The 17,297-nt window shown below is 35.7% G+C and overlaps 2 protein-coding genes and 1 long non-coding RNA gene across 3 annotated transcripts; 1 reads left to right on the forward strand and 2 right to left on the reverse strand.

Moving 5' to 3' along the window:
• Positions 1–772: 772 nt before the first annotated feature.
• On the reverse strand, positions 773–4,070 carry LOC129250123 (transmembrane emp24 domain-containing protein bai). The gene is made up of 5 exons (XM_054889770.1): positions 3,821–4,070; positions 3,635–3,755; positions 3,506–3,576; positions 1,063–1,189; positions 773–1,003 (listed from the first exon to the last, which is right to left on the reverse strand). The coding sequence occupies exons 1-5, from the start codon at positions 3,989–3,991 to the stop codon at positions 882–884; spliced, it is 612 nt and encodes a 203-aa protein (XP_054745745.1). The 5' UTR covers positions 3,992–4,070; the 3' UTR covers positions 773–881.
• Positions 4,071–8,235: 4,165 nt separating this feature from the next.
• LOC129253361 (survival of motor neuron-related-splicing factor 30) lies at positions 8,236–11,224 on the forward strand. Its single transcript, XM_054891708.1, has 3 exons — positions 8,236–8,423; positions 8,476–8,891; positions 10,884–11,224. Exons 1-3 carry the CDS (start codon positions 8,382–8,384, stop codon positions 11,152–11,154), a joined length of 729 nt encoding a protein of 242 aa, XP_054747683.1. The 5' UTR covers positions 8,236–8,381; the 3' UTR covers positions 11,155–11,224.
• LOC129253362 (uncharacterized) lies at positions 11,206–17,098 on the reverse strand. Its single transcript, XR_008583710.1, has 2 exons — positions 16,908–17,098; positions 11,206–12,022 (listed from the first exon to the last, which is right to left on the reverse strand). It is a non-coding gene; the product is annotated as an uncharacterized LOC129253362 (long non-coding RNA).
• Positions 17,099–17,297: the final 199 nt, after the last annotated feature.

Consider the following 17,297-nt stretch of genomic DNA (forward strand, 5'->3'; position numbering starts at 1 on the left):
ATTGGAAATTCCAGCACTCTCTGGTGTTTTAAGAACATAAGATTTCTTTAAAAAATACCTCGATTGTACTTAATCTGATTGTATAGAATAAACTTAATCTGATTGTACAGACAAGGAATTTACGAAACGTAATGGAACTGAATTTTATTTAAACCAAATATGAATTAATTTTCCAGTTTATAAAGACTGTTTTTTATTTAGTTAAGTATAATTTATGTTGTTTATTTTATTTGAATTTGAATTTTTGATGAAAAAAAAGGTCGTAAATTGATAACGAGCAGATGCGATAGTTTTATTGTTGCAAAATATTTTCGAGCTCATTTTGAAATACTCGAAAAACTTTTGCGGGCTGTCCGACAATGCTTGAAGTAATGTTTGAAATTATCCCTTATCTCCTTTTATGGAAAATAAGTTGTTAACATACCCTATTTTTCTTGTTATCAACAGTAACACAAACACAAAAAATTACACACTTTATTGGCACGTTAACGGCAAAAAAATACTGCTCTTAGAGGTATTTTCATAATTCGTGGTTTCAAAATTTAACACGCATCACTTCGTTTTTATTAGTTTGTTTAATTTAAAAGTTCAATTATTTAAACCACAATATTACCAAGTCATTCACTGAATGTTTACAAAGAAGTAGCTTGTCTTATTTTTGTTTGTTTATTTGAATTGATGATGCGCCCAGGAATTCATTTGAGTACTTGGCAGCACTGCCAATCAAGACTATGTCCTTAACAGCATAATTTTGTTTATATAAATTGATAGATAAAAGTTAGGATTTCTTTTATTAGAAATAAGTTATTCAGATAATCGTGGAAGAAAATAACATTTCATCTAAATAAAAATACGCAAAGAAAGCATAATTTCCATTTTAATTATTCGATAAGCTTTTTAGCTTTAAAATATCTGCGTAAATATAAAACCTGCCATGTAGCTAGACCCAGTAAGCAGCACATACTAAAGATACTGAAAAATAGTACCCGGCTATTTGTTTTCTCTGTAAAATATGACTTAAAGTTAGGTAAAAAGAAGCAATAACACAAATATTTTGCTTACCGTTTGTGTCTCTCATTTCCTCCTCCCTTTTGCGCATTAAAGCAAAATCTCGTACAATCGAGTCTGATAAATCTTCTAGACGCTTAAGCTCTACTTCCATCGGTTTAAGCTTTGCTGCTTCTTGAATCTAAAATATGTTTAATTTTATAAGGTATTAGCGTTTGCTTACTTCACGAACGTGAGTAATTTTCTGCGATATAAGTACCTAAACAAAAGTTGGAGCAATAAAATACAGATAAACCTGGTAACCGATAATGCTGAGACATGGAGCTTACGATTTACAGGCAGAATTATGTACAGCCGATGGCGCGCAGTGTAATACGATGGAAAGTACAAGGGTAACCCTACGGCATAAACCTTACGAGAAAAACATACAACTCTTTTGTAGAAAAGAAGCGAGAGCAAGATAATAAACAAAGGGTTTCGTCTACTCAGGAATTACCATATTGTTATTATATTACCACTGCGACCTGAAAGATTTATTGGCCCCCTTTAAGGATTCAGAGTATTTATTCGAGCCCTATTCCGTTAATATTTAGTATTTTAGTATTAGTCCTATTTTATTGAGTTTTATTTCCTCGTCTACTAAATAGGTTTACTCACGTATTTGTATCGCTTAAACACCTGTGCTGGGCATCCCAGCACATGTTTTGCTGTTTCATCTTCCTTCCTATAAAACCTGCAAGTGCCACTGGGGTATATTTAGAGGTTAGTAAGATGATGATTCAAACTACAATATGCTGTTGGAGCTTCGGTGATGTTTCTAAAATGAACGTCAATACTTTGTGATCTCTGACCGTCTTTGGAATAACTTACCCCAAAAATTAAACGTATAAAAGAGAGCTTGTGCTTCAAACATAAATTGTTTCGTTTCCTTGGCGAATATTTCTGAATGTACTCAAATGATTTCTCATTATTTGAATCTATTCAAATTAATCCCTGCTCCTACTACTATTATAATTATCTCTCTTTCCTTTTTAATACTTTCTCCAACCTCAACGTCTTTACCACTAGCTATTATATAATTTTAATTTTGTTGTTGTTGTTTGCTGTTAATTCTTTTATCTACGACTTAATATAAACTATTCTCAAAGTCAATCATTGTAAACATAACCCATTGTTGTATGCTTGCCTATAATAAATAAATAAAACAAATAATTCCAATCTTTAAAATGGTTTAAGTTGTAGTGTTAATGTACTCATTAATTTTAAATGAGAGTAAAGAAGTTAACCTTCTATGGCCAAAAAATGCCATTGCTCATTTCCTGACTAATTTATCTGCCAGTTCGTTTCACATGCCCTATAATTCCTATGTGTCCTAGAATCCATAGGATCCGTACCTGATTGTTCTGACCTGAGATATTAACTTATCAAGACATTCCAGCACTTCCGGTCCGCAGACACCTAGAGTTATCACTCTATTATGGATTTAGCATAAGTTCTACCTCAATATGATACTGAAGACAAACCGAGAAGAACTATTTGCCTTGTTCTTTATATCCTCATTTCTAAATCTATTTGTTACTTATATATTTCAAAATTCATAGCACAAAATTATTTGTATCGTATCCTACAAATAGTATCCATTTGCTTTCCTTGATATCGATTGGGTCCTTCGTTGCAATATAGGCGTGGTAACTTGCAGCTTCACAAATAATTTAAATATTGCAATACCTTCCAATCCTAATTTTCAACACAAACATAACATTAAAGTTCTTACTGTTCACTAGACAGGACTAGTTTACTAGGGCGGTAGACCTTGCTCGGGAAAACCCCCAGTCATTCCGATAACGTAGAACCGGCTGCCATGGAAATGTTCTGGATATTGTAGCAGGTTAAACTCCTACTTATCCAGAATTGACCTCGACATACCAAACATATGCCCGGCATGTGAAGGCACCCCGCACGACACTAACCACCTTTTCACATTCCCTTTAAAACCTCATCTAACAGCCCTCCCTCTGGACCCAACCTGTCGAAACATCATGCTTCCCGGGGCTACCTTTAGATCAGCCAGACGAAGACGACCGGTAATATACCCTACACTGACGGGTCAAACAAAGACAATTATCCGTTTATTATTTTATGCCGCGATTTTTTATTCCAAATTTTCAGAACATATTAATGAAATATTTTCCATTAAAAAAGACATGTCATCAGTTTTAAATCATATAAAGTTTTTATGGAATTAAAATAATTGGGATAAGTGCTTACCTTCATAAGAAATTGGCATCGTAGTTAACAAATTTACAAAATTTCTATACAAATAACTAAAAAACTATAAGCGTCCTCATTTCAAAGCCAACCACAAAAAGCGTCCATTGACACGCACATCGAATATTTTATCCTACTTTGGCACCTGAGCATTAAACTGAACAATTGTCTAATCTTTGCTTTCAATTTAGGTATTAAATATTATACTTATGTAGTTCTCTTTACTTACGCCTTCATAATTCCTAGTCTCCGCACCCTTTTTGGTAGTAAGGCTGACTTCCTGTTCAATGCCCCTTTGATCTGCAAATATATTTTTGATAAGAATATTGCATATACTGCATATTGCATGTAATCTTACGTGGCGGAACTTTTGATATAAAGCAAATCTCATATGTATCGTACACCTCCGACATAAATGTAAACTTTCCTTTCGTTATATGTTCTCCCTTTGACAAAATGTGCCCCTTGGTGTCTCTAGCCTTTAACGTTAATATTTTCATTAGAATATACATTTTTATAGTTTTTCTACAACGGGTTGACTTACGATGTAATCAATTATTTGTCCGGGTACACTAGATACTTCATATTCCCCTTTAACCAATTGGTTTGCCTGGATGTCCTCCTTAAGACACTTTTGAAAATTAGGCTTAATATGGAACATAACACCTCTCACAAGGTGTATGAAGAAAAAAACTAAAATTAGTCGTAAAAACATGCCTATATAATTTTTTATTCAGAAACCTAACAGACCAACTGTGCTCTAGTTACGGTGAGTTGGCAGCACATATACAAACATCGATTACAAACATCGATTATTTCAACTTGAAACGATAAGCTAAGTATACACGCTCTAAATGTTGGTCCAACATGGGCATATTGCATGGTTGAACGAGATAAAATTACAACCATTGTACAGTTCACTAAGTAGAACTATTCTCAGCTGGTTCTCAACAAATGGCCACAATTGAGGCTCTCGTGTGTAACATGGTTACATACAAAATTATTTAATTTATATATAATATCAAAGAGCTTAAAACATGCCGTAAAAATTCAGATACTTCGCAATACCAAGCACTTTCATAGCTAAAAAATATATTAAAAATATTTTTTATTGTAAATTTTCCAATTGTATTTTTTGTGTTTCGTTTTATATGTTACGATAAAAATTCAAATTGTGATAGCAACCCCGCGAATAAGCTCAAGCAAAAAGACGAAGCCTGGGAAATGATAGCTACAAAACACACAAAAATATCACTAGTTAAACCTACGCATATTTACATACGAAATAATCCTACACTATGTTATAAAATTTGTCTATGGTACCTCAATAATCGAAATATTTTGGAAATTTTTAATGCAAGTTATTTCCCTGGTTAAAAAGTTGAAAATTGTGAAGATAATTTTTGAAATCTGTTAAATTTTCGTGAATGTAGAATTTTTGTGAATCACTTGAACATCGCCGAACTGCAAAAAATAAGGCACCTGAAATATATACCGAAAACCGTTCGTTTTTAAGTTAATGTCGAGATTCATATATATTTCCTGAATTTATATTAAAACAAACGGGATAAGTAAAAGTGGATAGGGTAAATATAATATTAAGCTAATAAATTATATATTAAAATTGTTTTTCCTGGAGGAAAAGTTCATAAAAAACAGTCAAACCTGAAAGAATGTAAATTTTGAAGTTTATTATTTTAAATAAAAAGTAGGCGCTTCTGAAATAGTATTACACTCTTTAGTATTACACCAAAAATCATAAAGAGTAAGATATATATATGTCAAATACTTTGTAAATCGAAAACGTGAATTTCATTTAACATGGCATTATAAATATATTTTACAATACGTTCACATATAAGTAAATTATCTACTTTTTCGTGCTTAACTCCCAATCCGTAGTTAAAATCTCAAAGAGTAAGATATATATATATTTCAATTACTTTGTAAATGGAAAACCTGAATTTCATTTTATTTTACAATTCACATATAAGTATATGATCTACTTATGGTGTTGATAAAGTATTCGATACACCGAGTATTTTCGAAAGTATAGGGAAAGCCTAGGAATTAAGGTTTCGGGTACTAAAGTAGTCATTTAACAATGTCTAATATCGATAGTATTATTGGAATCCTAGTTTGGAGTCAGTTCGTATAAATTCCTGAAATGAAAAAAGAATTAACTCAAATTTTAATGGAGGGGTGCTATAGGAAAGAAAAAGACGTAGAAAGTAAATACATCAAACTGCAAGAATCTCAGATGATAAAACATAATATATTCATCGTTTCGGAATTACTTAATACTGGACTCAGCGCGGCAGCTTTGGGATTTTGCATTCAATTAATAGAGAGTGGTATTCACCCACAGGCTCTTGCAGAAGTCATTTACAAGATAAGGGAAAAGAGATATTGAAGGATTTTTTTTACCGAAGCCACTTTTATCTGATGAAGAAAATAAATAATTATATGTTACAATCTTGAAATAAACAAGTGTGTATTGTAGGAGACGCTAAGGGCCAATTTGCACTAACGTTAAAGAAATTAGGAGCATTTCTTGTAGTTCTTACAGGGAGAAGGTTTCCTTATGTAAAACAAAGGTAAGTAATGATCAAGGTGTACAGAATACCAAAGGCGGTGGTGAATTACACCACTATGTGAAGCAACATATCGAGTTAATGGGTAACAAGATGAGGAATCGATTTAACTGTGCTGTGAACTAAGGATTTAGCGAAGATAACTTGGTACGCCTTTATAATCTGCAAAGAAAAAAAGTTTCTCTAAAATGCGAGCATACTGGGAGGTCCTTATAAGGTGTTATTAGGTTGAATTATGTAGTGTGTCGTATACAGAAACTGAAATTTGGACGGGGAAAGGAAAATGTAGTTCATCTATACAGATTGGACCCATTTAGATTGATGAACTTGGTATCTAATCGGAACACGAAAGGCAATAAAAACTAAGCGAATGAAATATTAAATAATATGAATTCGCCTTGACACCATATGAAATGCACGCATACGGGATAATCTGCCTTAAGTTACACGTGTGAACGTAAAGCCATTAAGTGTTGAAATTAAATAAAGAGTTGTGTTACCATTAGCGTTCTCTGCCATTAGTTGTGACTTTTATTTATTAATACAGTGATCGACCTAAGAGGAATTACGGAGTGACGTTTATTTGTATAAAAGCGCTATTAGTCAGGAAGGGTTTTGCTAATTTAGGGAACATGTGAAGCAGGTTTATGTGACTTATAATTAAAATTAAATTTTACATTTTTAAACAATTGAACAATTTTTTCCAACACTTCAAAAAAAAAAAAAAAATTTAGTTGGCACTGATAAATAATGAATTTTTTTTGTTCGCTTTGTTCCCTTATGAATTTTTGAGGTCGTTAGCCAAACACAAATTTACTCAAAAGTGGTCGTAGTACCGCCCATTTTATTCATTTTTACGTGGTTACTTTTTCGATGAATGTTTTGCCATTTCTTAATGCAGCCTTCTCATCTTTCTTAGTAAAAGTATATATAGTCTATATCTGTGTCGATTCCGTTATGCCTGTTGCATACAACTACCATGTGAACAAAATTATGATACCCCTATACACTGTGCGCGATTGTAACAAGATGTTAAGATACCTTAAAAGACTGCAGGTAGGAACAAAATACTACACCAAGAGTACTTGTTCATATTGCATTAACTTAAATATTGGAAATTAAACGCTGTTACCCAATTCTGGAGAATTTGATGCGAATACATTTCTAAACTAAATATGTGGCTTACGCCAAAATGATACAGTTAAAAAAACAATACTTATAAATATTGTAACAAATTTTGTTTACGTTAAAATCCAAATAGATGTATCACAATAACTCCTCTGGGTTCGATCGATGGATTGTCAACACAACTTGCTTTACTTTATTGCATTAATTTACATGAACACTTTCACCTTACGACTGAACTGTATTACTTTTCCTTCACTCGTTGAACATACCATTGACTACCCTAAGCGCATGCACCTCTGCTTATATACAACTGCTTAATATCTATCGTAATATATTTACTTAATGTTGACATAAGTAATTTGGATGCATTATTTTGGCTGTGAGCCACTTTATGTATGTTGTATTTTGTGTTTATATTGGAATATTAAATATAAATTTTTAAGGTGAAAACTCTCATTTAGTTCTTTATGACTTTGTTTTAAAAATAGGGTGGCTAACTTTTGTTTTGACTTTCAAAAATAATATTTGATTTGCTGAAAGTACATTTTTGAATACACAAAAGTACAAAACAAGCAAACTCCGTTTACAATCCTGCAAATGACCATCAGAAATTGTGTTTTGGATTAAAAGAAGGCATCGAGGTGATGGTATTTTCAAACGAATTTTCCATGCACCAATTAAACAAAATCGTGACGTCGCGATTCTGACACCAAATTTGTTGTTAGTAAATGTTGCAAAGAAAGAGAACAAGAGAATTCAAAAATGTGTGATTGAGTTCGACTGTTGCAAAAATGTAATATATTCAGGGTCGAAAACTATCGAGATTTTATTATATATATATATTATATATATATATAAATATAATTTTTATGACAAAGTGCTGCGATTTATCCTCAAGTGGGATTTAAAAACATTCCTGTTTATTACATTAAAAGATCTACAAAATTTTTCGTTTAAGTCCGACGAAGTTGCCTCATCGGCTAACTCTACTTGATTTATCTTGGATTTCCTTGTTATTAATTCAATTTTGTCATTAATTCAAAACTGTTCGCACCGTTTCAGAAGTCGCTAGAAAAACCGCAAATTAAGTAGCCAAAACTCGTAGCTAGACAGATTTCTGCTGCGAAAATAGTCGGCAATTGTTTACGTTTGTTTGCTATATCATTTGGGAAAAACTGGTGAATGCGATCGTTCGTGTGCACCGGCATTAATATATTTCGATGACTCGATATATCTTTTACATCGATTATTTGGTTTGGTTAAACAATGGTAGCAGATTTAGCAAAAGTGTCTTTATAGCCGTAATTTTCTGTAGACAAGTATTTCTTTCAGCTATGCTATAAGGGACTTTGATGAAGCAAATATTAGGAAAATAAATTCACAATGGCAGAAGATCTACAAAATTACAAACTGCAGTTACAGCAGGTAAGATTGCATTTGTTCCTTGATTTCAGTTTATTGTAAACTATTATTAAAGGTTGAAGCGGGGTTACTGACGGATCCAGAAAATGAGGAATTGTTAAAATTGAAAGAAGGTTTATTAGAAGTAATTGAATTAACCAGAGATTTAATTCGAACACAATTCGAAGAGCAGAAAAAGTCGTCTTATATTGAACCTGCGTCCAGTGCCTCAATATCAGCATATTACGATGAAATTGAAGCAGCTCTTTTAGAGGCAGAAAAATTGGTGACTACTTCGCAGAACTGGAAAGTTGGAGACAAATGCCAAGCCAGATGGACCGAAGATGGCCGATACTACGACGCAATTATCGAAGATATAACTGCCGAAGGAGATGTTAGTGTAGTATTTGATGCTTATCAAAATCGAGCAACTACTACAATCAAAGAATTACGGGATTGCACCACACGAAAAGAAGTATTTCCTTCAGCGAAGTAAGTAAAAAAATTGTAAACTTATCACTTATATTGACTACAGTGGTAGAGTATAAGTGAAGAATACGCACTGTTTTGCTAGGAAAAATCAAATAGAAGATTTGATAGATCTTTTTATGCTGATTACAACCGTACAACAACAGTGCGTGGTAATTATCAAGTTTACGGCCCAAACGCGAATTGGCCGAGTTGAGGCTCCAGTATTAATATTCCAAAAACACAGGGTAATTTTTGTAGCACTTGTATTTGCTTTTACTAATTACTGATTATAAGTGATATCCAGGAATGGTAGAGAAACTCAATTCGCCTTGGGTGATCTCAGTATAACAGCAGATTAATTCGCCTTGGTACACAAAAGTCGAATATATGTGTTTTGTTTACATAGTTTGTTTACATTATTAATGTGAAATAAAAGTGGCCACGGTTTAATAAATTTTAACACACTCGCAATTAAGAGTCCAAACTTTAATTTAAAACCAAATTTTTAAATTTCTTTGCACTAATTTAGTAAAAAAAACGGCTGGAATTTAGAACAATGTATATTTTGGAATTTCTGGCAAACTATAATGTTTTTTTTAATGAAACTTGGTGGAGATGTTAGTGAGGTGTTAAGGAACACTCTTTATAACTTTAAATTATTCGGGAAATAATATTTTTTTAATTATTTACATTCAAAATGCCCTCGGGAACTTCACTATAATTTGCCACATTACACTCTATATTTTTTAACATTTCACTAAAATTCACCAAATATACACTCCCACGCGTGTTTGTACCGATTTTTATGCTAATATTCTAATTATATCTATTAAAATTAAATGCAAATTCATTTGCCTATGCAATCACATTCCAATTTTAAGCGCGAACAAGAAGAAGATTGGAATTACAACAGTATAATGTTGCCGGATGCCTGCAAATGAAAACAAAAATTAAGTACTTGAGTTTAGTGTTAATGATGGGAATGGGGGTTATTGTGCCTGCTTACTACATACACGCATATGACGTTTTAATTTTGGGTACAATGGTTAACACGGAAAGGAGTTCTACGCAAAAATACTGTGGATTGCGTAGCCGGAGTTGGACTGATGAGGCTTATTTTTTTGAAGCGCGGCCGAAGGCCGCCCACGCGAAAGGAGTTCTACGCAAAAATACTGTGGATTGCGTAGCCGGAGTTGGACTGATGAGGGTTATTTTTTGGAAGCGCGGCCGAAGGCCGCCCACGCGAAAGGAGTTCTACGCAAAAATACTGTGGATTGCGTAGCCGGAGTTGGACTGATGAGGGTTATTTTTTTGAAGCGCGGCCGAAGGCCGCCTACGCGATAAGGAGTTCCACGCAAAAATACTGTGTTAATTAATTTAATTTAATTTTAATTACTTTATTATTTTTTGTGATACGCTTAATATCATTGTTTTTAAGTTTAAATGAGTAGTATGTTTTTATTTTCAAAATTATTTCTCAACTTTAAATTACAGCAAAAAATACTGCAGTTTTACAATGAACCTTCCACTGAACATCCCTGCGTGCGAACTTCGTTTTCATTTCAGGTGTATGGCAACACCAACTTTTCGCTAAATTATAGAACTTTAACATTAAATTACTTAAAAACTATATTATAAGCCTCCGGCAGGTTCTGTTTTCAGTTTTAAGATGGGGATACACCCCTCTATCACCCCCTTTTTACCGTTTTTTCCAAAGCGATATACATTATACTAAATTTTAGCCAAAAAAACTCTGAGACACGATTTTATTTTGTAAATTTCGTAATAAATTAATAACTTTAATTCTGATAAAAGCACTGTGCGGTGAAAAAAAATCAGCTATTCTACTGCTACCATCTTTAGAGAAACACATTATATTGGCTTTGGGTTAAATATGCCTAAGTATGTTTTGTATTATAAACTTTAGATCTCACACTCTTAGATTAGAATCAGTGGTAATAAAATAATTTCCCTTATTTTATTTTATATAATTCTTAATTTCTTTTACCATAGACGTCATCACCCCAATCAAAAGGAATATTTGAAGAAAAGAAAACAAAAAAAGTTGCTACGCTTCAAGGAATTAGAAGAAGAGCGAGAGTCCGACAAGAAAAAATGGCTAAGCTTCACGAATAAGAACTTAAAGAAGCCTGGAATGAAAGTAAGAAGTATATTTGCATCTCCTGATACTGTTTCGGGGCGTGTAGGTATCGGAACTTGTGGAGTTTCCGGGAAAGGCATGACTGAGTATACGGTCGGGGAGAAATACCGTAAGGGTTTTTAATTTTAAAAATATAATCTGTCAATAATATTATTGTGAAATAAAACTAATAAATTTCGGAGTAGTCCAAATACAGGTAGTTATTTTTATTATTTGTATCACTGAGCGAATGGAAATCAGTCTCTTTGCGCTTGAATGCATTAGCAGAGTGACAGTTTAGTTCGAATGTTGGAGCGGTGACATTTTTTGTCCCTTGATTTTCTGGTAACTACGCTCGATAATTATGTTATCAGCTAACTCAGTTGGTCACTCCGAGTTTCCATTCGGCTCGTTAAACTAGCGGGGTGTATTTCAAGATCGATATCAATGCCATGCAAATAGTTTTAGAGCCATACGAAATAACGTGTCGTGGAAATTTTATTTGTCTCCATGAACGTTCTGCTTGTAGCGCTTCTGCTTCAACCAGTCGCCTCCACGTGTTGGATGGTCTCCCGAGCCAGTGACTTCCTTGTGGGCATCAGTCAAAGGCTGCTTTTGCAATATCTCTATGAGGCTTTCGAAGTGTATGCTCAATCCATTTCCATTTTCGCCGCAGAATTTCGAGATGAATAGGAACCTGATATGTCATACTCCAGAAATAAGTGTTGGAGGTCGTGACAAAACAAGCACAACACTGCGGAGACAGCGATTGATGAATGCTTGGAGAGTTTGTATGTATATCGCACATTGCCGTGTTTCATGTCTCGAATCCATATAGAACGACAGATTTCATGTTTAACTCAAAGACCCTTAGTTTCGTACGCTTATTTATATACGAAGGTCTCCACACTTTGTCTAATATACCAAATACAACGCGACCTTTCGCTATTCGATTGCGTGTGTCAGCTGCTGATCCCCCAGTTCTGTTGAGGATGCTTCCGAGTTGGCGAATCTGGAAGATAAGAAGGTATAATACTTGCACTTGATATTTTTCTCCTGCTTCCATTGTTCCTGTACTTTCAGAGTTATGTTTCGTAAAAGGTTTTTTAGTAAAGGTTCTCCTATATCAAAAACGGAGAGATTGGATGAGAGCGCTAGTCTTCCACCGATCTTAAGGGCACTTCGAGAGCTTACACTTAATTTTAACGCTTAAATTTATCAAAATCAATGAAAAAGAAATCACTAAAGGAAACAAATAATGGAATGTAAACAAAAAGGCAATAAGACGACTTACCAGTCTGCGTTGCTAATCAGCCGAGAGTGGAGACTCCTTTTTGACAATCGAGTGCAAGATAGGTTTCAAAGCTCTGTTTTTATAACAAGCATGTTGTGAACGCTGCAATTGCCCAGAAGGAATTCCACCCAATATACGCAGCTCAATTAGCCTTTCAAGACACTATTACGAGTGTGAGAAAGGCTTCTTGGTGGGCTCACCCAGCTGCTTTACGAGGTTTCGGATATGTTGGAAAATGGGCGTTATGAAATATCCTGAGCGACTCCTCATTCATCGCTCACCCTCAATTTTATCTCTTAAGTAAATCTTTCTGGACACAGTACAGACGAATCTTTGTTCAAATAGAACAAACCGGCCTTTTTGAATGTGATCGGAATCAGGGCCTCCCTTAGCAGCTTAAAGAGTTCCAGCAAGAGGCATCAGCGGAGAGTTTAGTCTTCGTTTTTTCTTCGAGTGCCAGGTGCCAGTTGGACAAGCCATGGCTTTCTCCACCTCATATTTTCAAATCAAAATAATTCTTCCTAAGATATGAACTAGTGAGCAGATCTTTATTCGCTGCATTATGTCCATGTTGCAAGGGTTCAAAAATTTTCCGCAGAATCTCTCTCGAACACTCCAAGGGCCACCTCATCGGATATTGCCATCATCCACGCTTATGCGTCATACAATAGGACGGGCATGATGAGAGAGTGATAAGCTATGATTTTGGAAAACACCAAAATTTTTTGAAACACCAAAATTATGAAAAACATTTTTCTAATAGCGGTCGCCCTCGGCAGGCAATGGCAAACCTCCGAGTGTATTTCTGCCATGAAAAAGCTCCTCATAAAAATATTTGCCGTTCGGAGTCGGCTTGAAACTGTAGGTCCCTCCATTTGCGGAACAACATCAAGACGCACGCCGCAAATAAGAGGAGGAGCTCGGCCATGCACCCAAAAAGGGTGTAAGGTAAGGTGAATTTATTTGTCAAAGTTCGCGGGATTAAAATTTCGCTCTAGTTATTTTTTTCATGAGTTGGCAGCACTGTTAATAATATCTGGGCCAACTTTCATGTGAATGTCATTCTCAGTAATATATTTACGCTTGTGTTTACCAAACGACCAAGAATGCATTTTTCGATTTTTACAATGTCTGATTTAATTGAGCAGAGAAGTGCCATCACATTTTGTTTGCGGCATGAAATTTCGGCTGCGGAAACGTTTAGCATGCAGAAGGCATTTGGTGATTCGACCATGTCGCAGAAAAATGTTTATAAGTGGTACAAAGACTTCAAAGAGGGTCGAGAACGTGTTGATGACTTGGAGCGCTCCGGACGACCATCGAAGTCAACAGATGACCAACACGTCAATAAAGTGAAGGAGTTAGTGCTCAAAAATCGTCGGTTGACTGTTAAAGACTTTACTGATATGATCGGAATATCAGAAGGATCTGTGAAAACCATTTTGAAAGACCATTCGGGCCTACGAAAAGTCAAATCTCGTTTGGTACCGAAAACTCTCAATTTCTTGGAAAAAAGTCGTCGCGTTGATGTGTGTGAAGCAATGCTTTCAGACTATCAGGACAAGCTCAAATGGATCATTGCGGGAGATGAGACTTGGATTTATGCTTACGACCCTGAAACAACCGACCAATCAAGCGAATATCGGGCTAAAGGCGAGGCCAGACCGAAAAGAGCACGTCAAAGTCGTTCAAAAATAAAGGGTATGATGACAGTTTTTTCGATTTTCGTGGTGTGGTGCACTATGAATTCTTTCCACCTGGCCAAACTGTTAATAAGGAATATTATTTGAGCATTATTCTTCGTTTACGTGAAGCAATTCGTCTAAAAAGACCAGAATTATGGGCCAACAACTCTTGGTTTTTGCATCACGATAATGCACCGTCTCACACTGCACTCGTTCTTCGTGACCATTTCGCCAAAAAATTCCACGCATATCGTTCCGCAACCACCGTATTCGCCTGATTTGGCTCCGTGTGACTTCTGGCTATTCCCAAAACTCAAGTGACCACTCCGGGGAACGCGTTTCGAGTCGATTGAGGAGATAAAAGCTGAATCGAAGGAAGTGCTGATGGCTATACCGGAAATGGACTATTTGGCATGTTTCGGGGATTGGAAAAATCGTTCGCATAAGTGTATTTCATCGAGAGGGGATTATTTTGAAGGGGATGAAATTGATTTACAAGAATAAATAAAGATTTTTCATTTTACAACCAAATTCACCTTACTTTTTGCCCACAGTGGTATATATATATACTTAGTTCAGAGTAGCATACTAGGTTGGATTTCAAGAATAACATTATTATCGGTGTTAATGCTAGTTCCAAGTTAAGGAAATCCCTTATTATAGGCAACATTACCGTGGGTGTCGAGTCGCTTTATGCTTGTTTAATTACGGACTATGACTTTGTCTTGTCCGCGTTCACCATCAGATGCACACACTTCGCTTATTTATTCAGATTTGAAAACACTGAACTTACGGAGCGGTTGTTAAGTCTGATGATACTGAGATCATCAGCACGCCAGGAAATGCAAAAACAAAAAAATAAATATACATATATAAAAAAAAATATATATACGTATATATACACTCTTTGCTAGCATCTGGTTAAAGAAGACATACAATAGGAAGTTACTCTATGGGGAGAAATGGGACGCTCCGAATTTTTTCACGAGTCCTTTTCACGGCATGCCGTATTTTGAATATCTGGCCCATGGTTAATTTTTCAGGTTTGAAATTACACTGAGAAGGTCTAATCAGTTGGTTGATGTTAGGCTTCAGCCATCCGCTCAATAGGATCAGCTTTTTATGGATAGGGCAGAGCACACTTAAATACAAATTAACAGGCATGCGTTTATTCGGCCATATTTTGCATGCACTTTTCCAGCTCCTCGCTACCGTACGTGAATAGCTCAGCCAGTAGTCCATCGGCTCTCGTAGCCTTTTGTTTCTTAACTGCGTTATAACTATTTGCACTTCGTCATGATTCGACAACGAACCGTTATTATTACGTAATCTCTTTAATGGATTCTACAATTTAAGCAAGCTATTTCCTTTTTTCTTGCAGGAAATAATTCCGGTTTTGAAATTGTAAGCCGCTGATAAAATTTGACGGTGTTTTTCCTATCGACCGGCATGCCAAGTTCTTTGCGGCCCGTACTTCCGTTTCTTGTTTCTTAATTCGGATAATGAGCCACTCTTCTTTTCTCAATACTTGGTATCAATCGCACATGGCTCGCGTTGTACTTCCTTAACGTACAATTTGTGTCCACATGTGAAACCATGGTGGTGTGAAACTAAGGTGTGGCCAAGATCAGACCGTTAACCAGCTCTCAGTGCTTTTGAAAGAGTCAGGTGATTGGACCCATGTGACGTCCAGTCATGAAAATGATTTTTTTACGTATAAAATGAGATTGTGTTTGTGATATATGAAAAAAAAAATCGGCACAGTCCTCACTCATGTTACTTCGTTGCCGTCTGAACAACGACTGATTGGACGAGTGTGTGAATACGTGTAAAATGAGTGGGTATAATTCTGTTGCCAAGTAGTTGGTGCCGAAGTGGCGCCTCATTTCATTTTTCGCTCTAGCGGATTGACCAACGAAACCTACACTTTTATAAGGCTCTTAACATGTCCGTCCTATTTTATGGCACAGAAGCTTGGACGCTGACAACATCAAGTGAGGCGTCGCTTGGAGTGTTTGAGAGAAAGATTATGCGAAAGATTTTTAGACCTTTGCACGTTAGCAACGGCGAGTATCGCCGACGATGGAACAATGAGCTGTATGGGCTTTGGGGTGACATAGACATAGCGCAGGAATACAGCGGCTACGTTGGCTGGATCATGTCGTCCGAATAGATACAAAGACTCCGGCTCTAAAAGAATTCGATCCGGTACCAGGTGGTGGCAGCAGATGAAGTGGAAGACCTCCTCTGCGTTGGAAAATCAGTTGGAGAAGGGCTTGGCTTTACTTGGTGCTTTCAACAGGCGCCGGTTGGCACGAGAAAGAAACGACTAACGAAATGGCAGTTAAATTAGCCAGGAAAAGAGTGGCCAAAAGCCATAATGGGGCAAAATATATCTTTCAAGTCGGAGTGCTAAATCCCCTCATAAAAGGAAATTACATAGCGGACGAGTTGGCAACGAAGTGAACATATATCACACAGTCAATTCCGCCCGGTATGTGGGTATTCCTTTATCCTCGAACAAACTCAAGATAAGGTCCATCTACACCGAGCAGGCCAACAGTATATGGAGGACAGAGCTCACTTGCGTGGTAACTAGACCGGGTTGGCCTAGAAGGAATGAACATAGAAGTCATAAAGCCAGACTGATCTTACTGTGGTTGGCTTCATAACCGGACACTCTACATTCTCATGTAACCTAATCTAACCGAACCTCTCGTTTAAGAAATTATGTATTTTTATAACCTCAAACTGTTTGTTCGATATATCTATGCACCAATATGAGCCGAAATTTTAAGACAAATATTTTTATTTTTGTACTATATTTCAAACCATTATACATTCGTAAAAGAGAGAGTTAATTAAATATCTAAATTTTTTCCTCGTAGCATTCCCTGAAGACTGTTGAATGTACTTACATATATTTTATGCCGTAAGGTTCTTGTGATTTCCCTTTGATTCTTTTCCCCGTCAAAAAAGAAATGCAGCCGCAAGCTTTAAAAACGTTTCGTGGTAGGCAGCGTTTCTTGGTCTCCTTCACAATCTTCTTTTGTCAAACGATTGATTGTTTTTAAAATGTAGGCTGTTTGTATTTTCAAAGTGAAAACGCCACGGCTTTAACTACTTGCATATTTTACAGGGCTAGAATTCGCATTCAACGTGTCGACACTTTGGGTGGTTACACAAAAATTCTGTTGATAAAAAACTCTTTTGCAGAAGGCTTATAAGTGCGTATCATTAGGGTCGTCCGTTGTACTATACCTAACCCAATTTATACTTTGCTAATTTTTTGTAGTGTATAATTAAAA

Source organism: Anastrepha obliqua, chromosome 1 (assembly GCF_027943255.1).
Source record: "Anastrepha obliqua isolate idAnaObli1 chromosome 1, idAnaObli1_1.0, whole genome shotgun sequence".
Taxonomy (NCBI): domain Eukaryota; kingdom Metazoa; phylum Arthropoda; class Insecta; order Diptera; family Tephritidae; genus Anastrepha; species Anastrepha obliqua.

Excerpts from the sequence above, each read along its gene's own strand:
- LOC129253361 (XM_054891708.1), top strand. The coding sequence starts at position 8,382 with ATGGCAGAAGATCTACAAAATTACAAACTGCAGTTACAGCAG. Across the intron at positions 8,424-8,475 it reads ACAAACTGCAGTTACAGCAG|GTTGAAGCGGGGTTACTGAC; the intron begins GTAAGATTGCAT and ends CTATTATTAAAG. Across the intron at positions 8,892-10,883 it reads GAAGTATTTCCTTCAGCGAA|ACGTCATCACCCCAATCAAA; the intron begins GTAAGTAAAAAA and ends CTTTTACCATAG.
- LOC129250123 (XM_054889770.1), bottom strand. The coding sequence starts at position 3,991 with ATGTTTTTACGACTAATTTTAGTTTTTTTCTTCATACACCTTGTGAGA. Across the intron at positions 3,577-3,634 it reads TATATCAAAAGTTCCGCCAC|ATCAAAGGGGCATTGAACAG; the intron begins GTAAGATTACAT and ends ATATATTTGCAG. Across the intron at positions 1,190-3,505 it reads AGACTAGGAATTATGAAGGC|ATTCAAGAAGCAGCAAAGCT; the intron begins GTAAGTAAAGAG and ends AACATATTTTAG.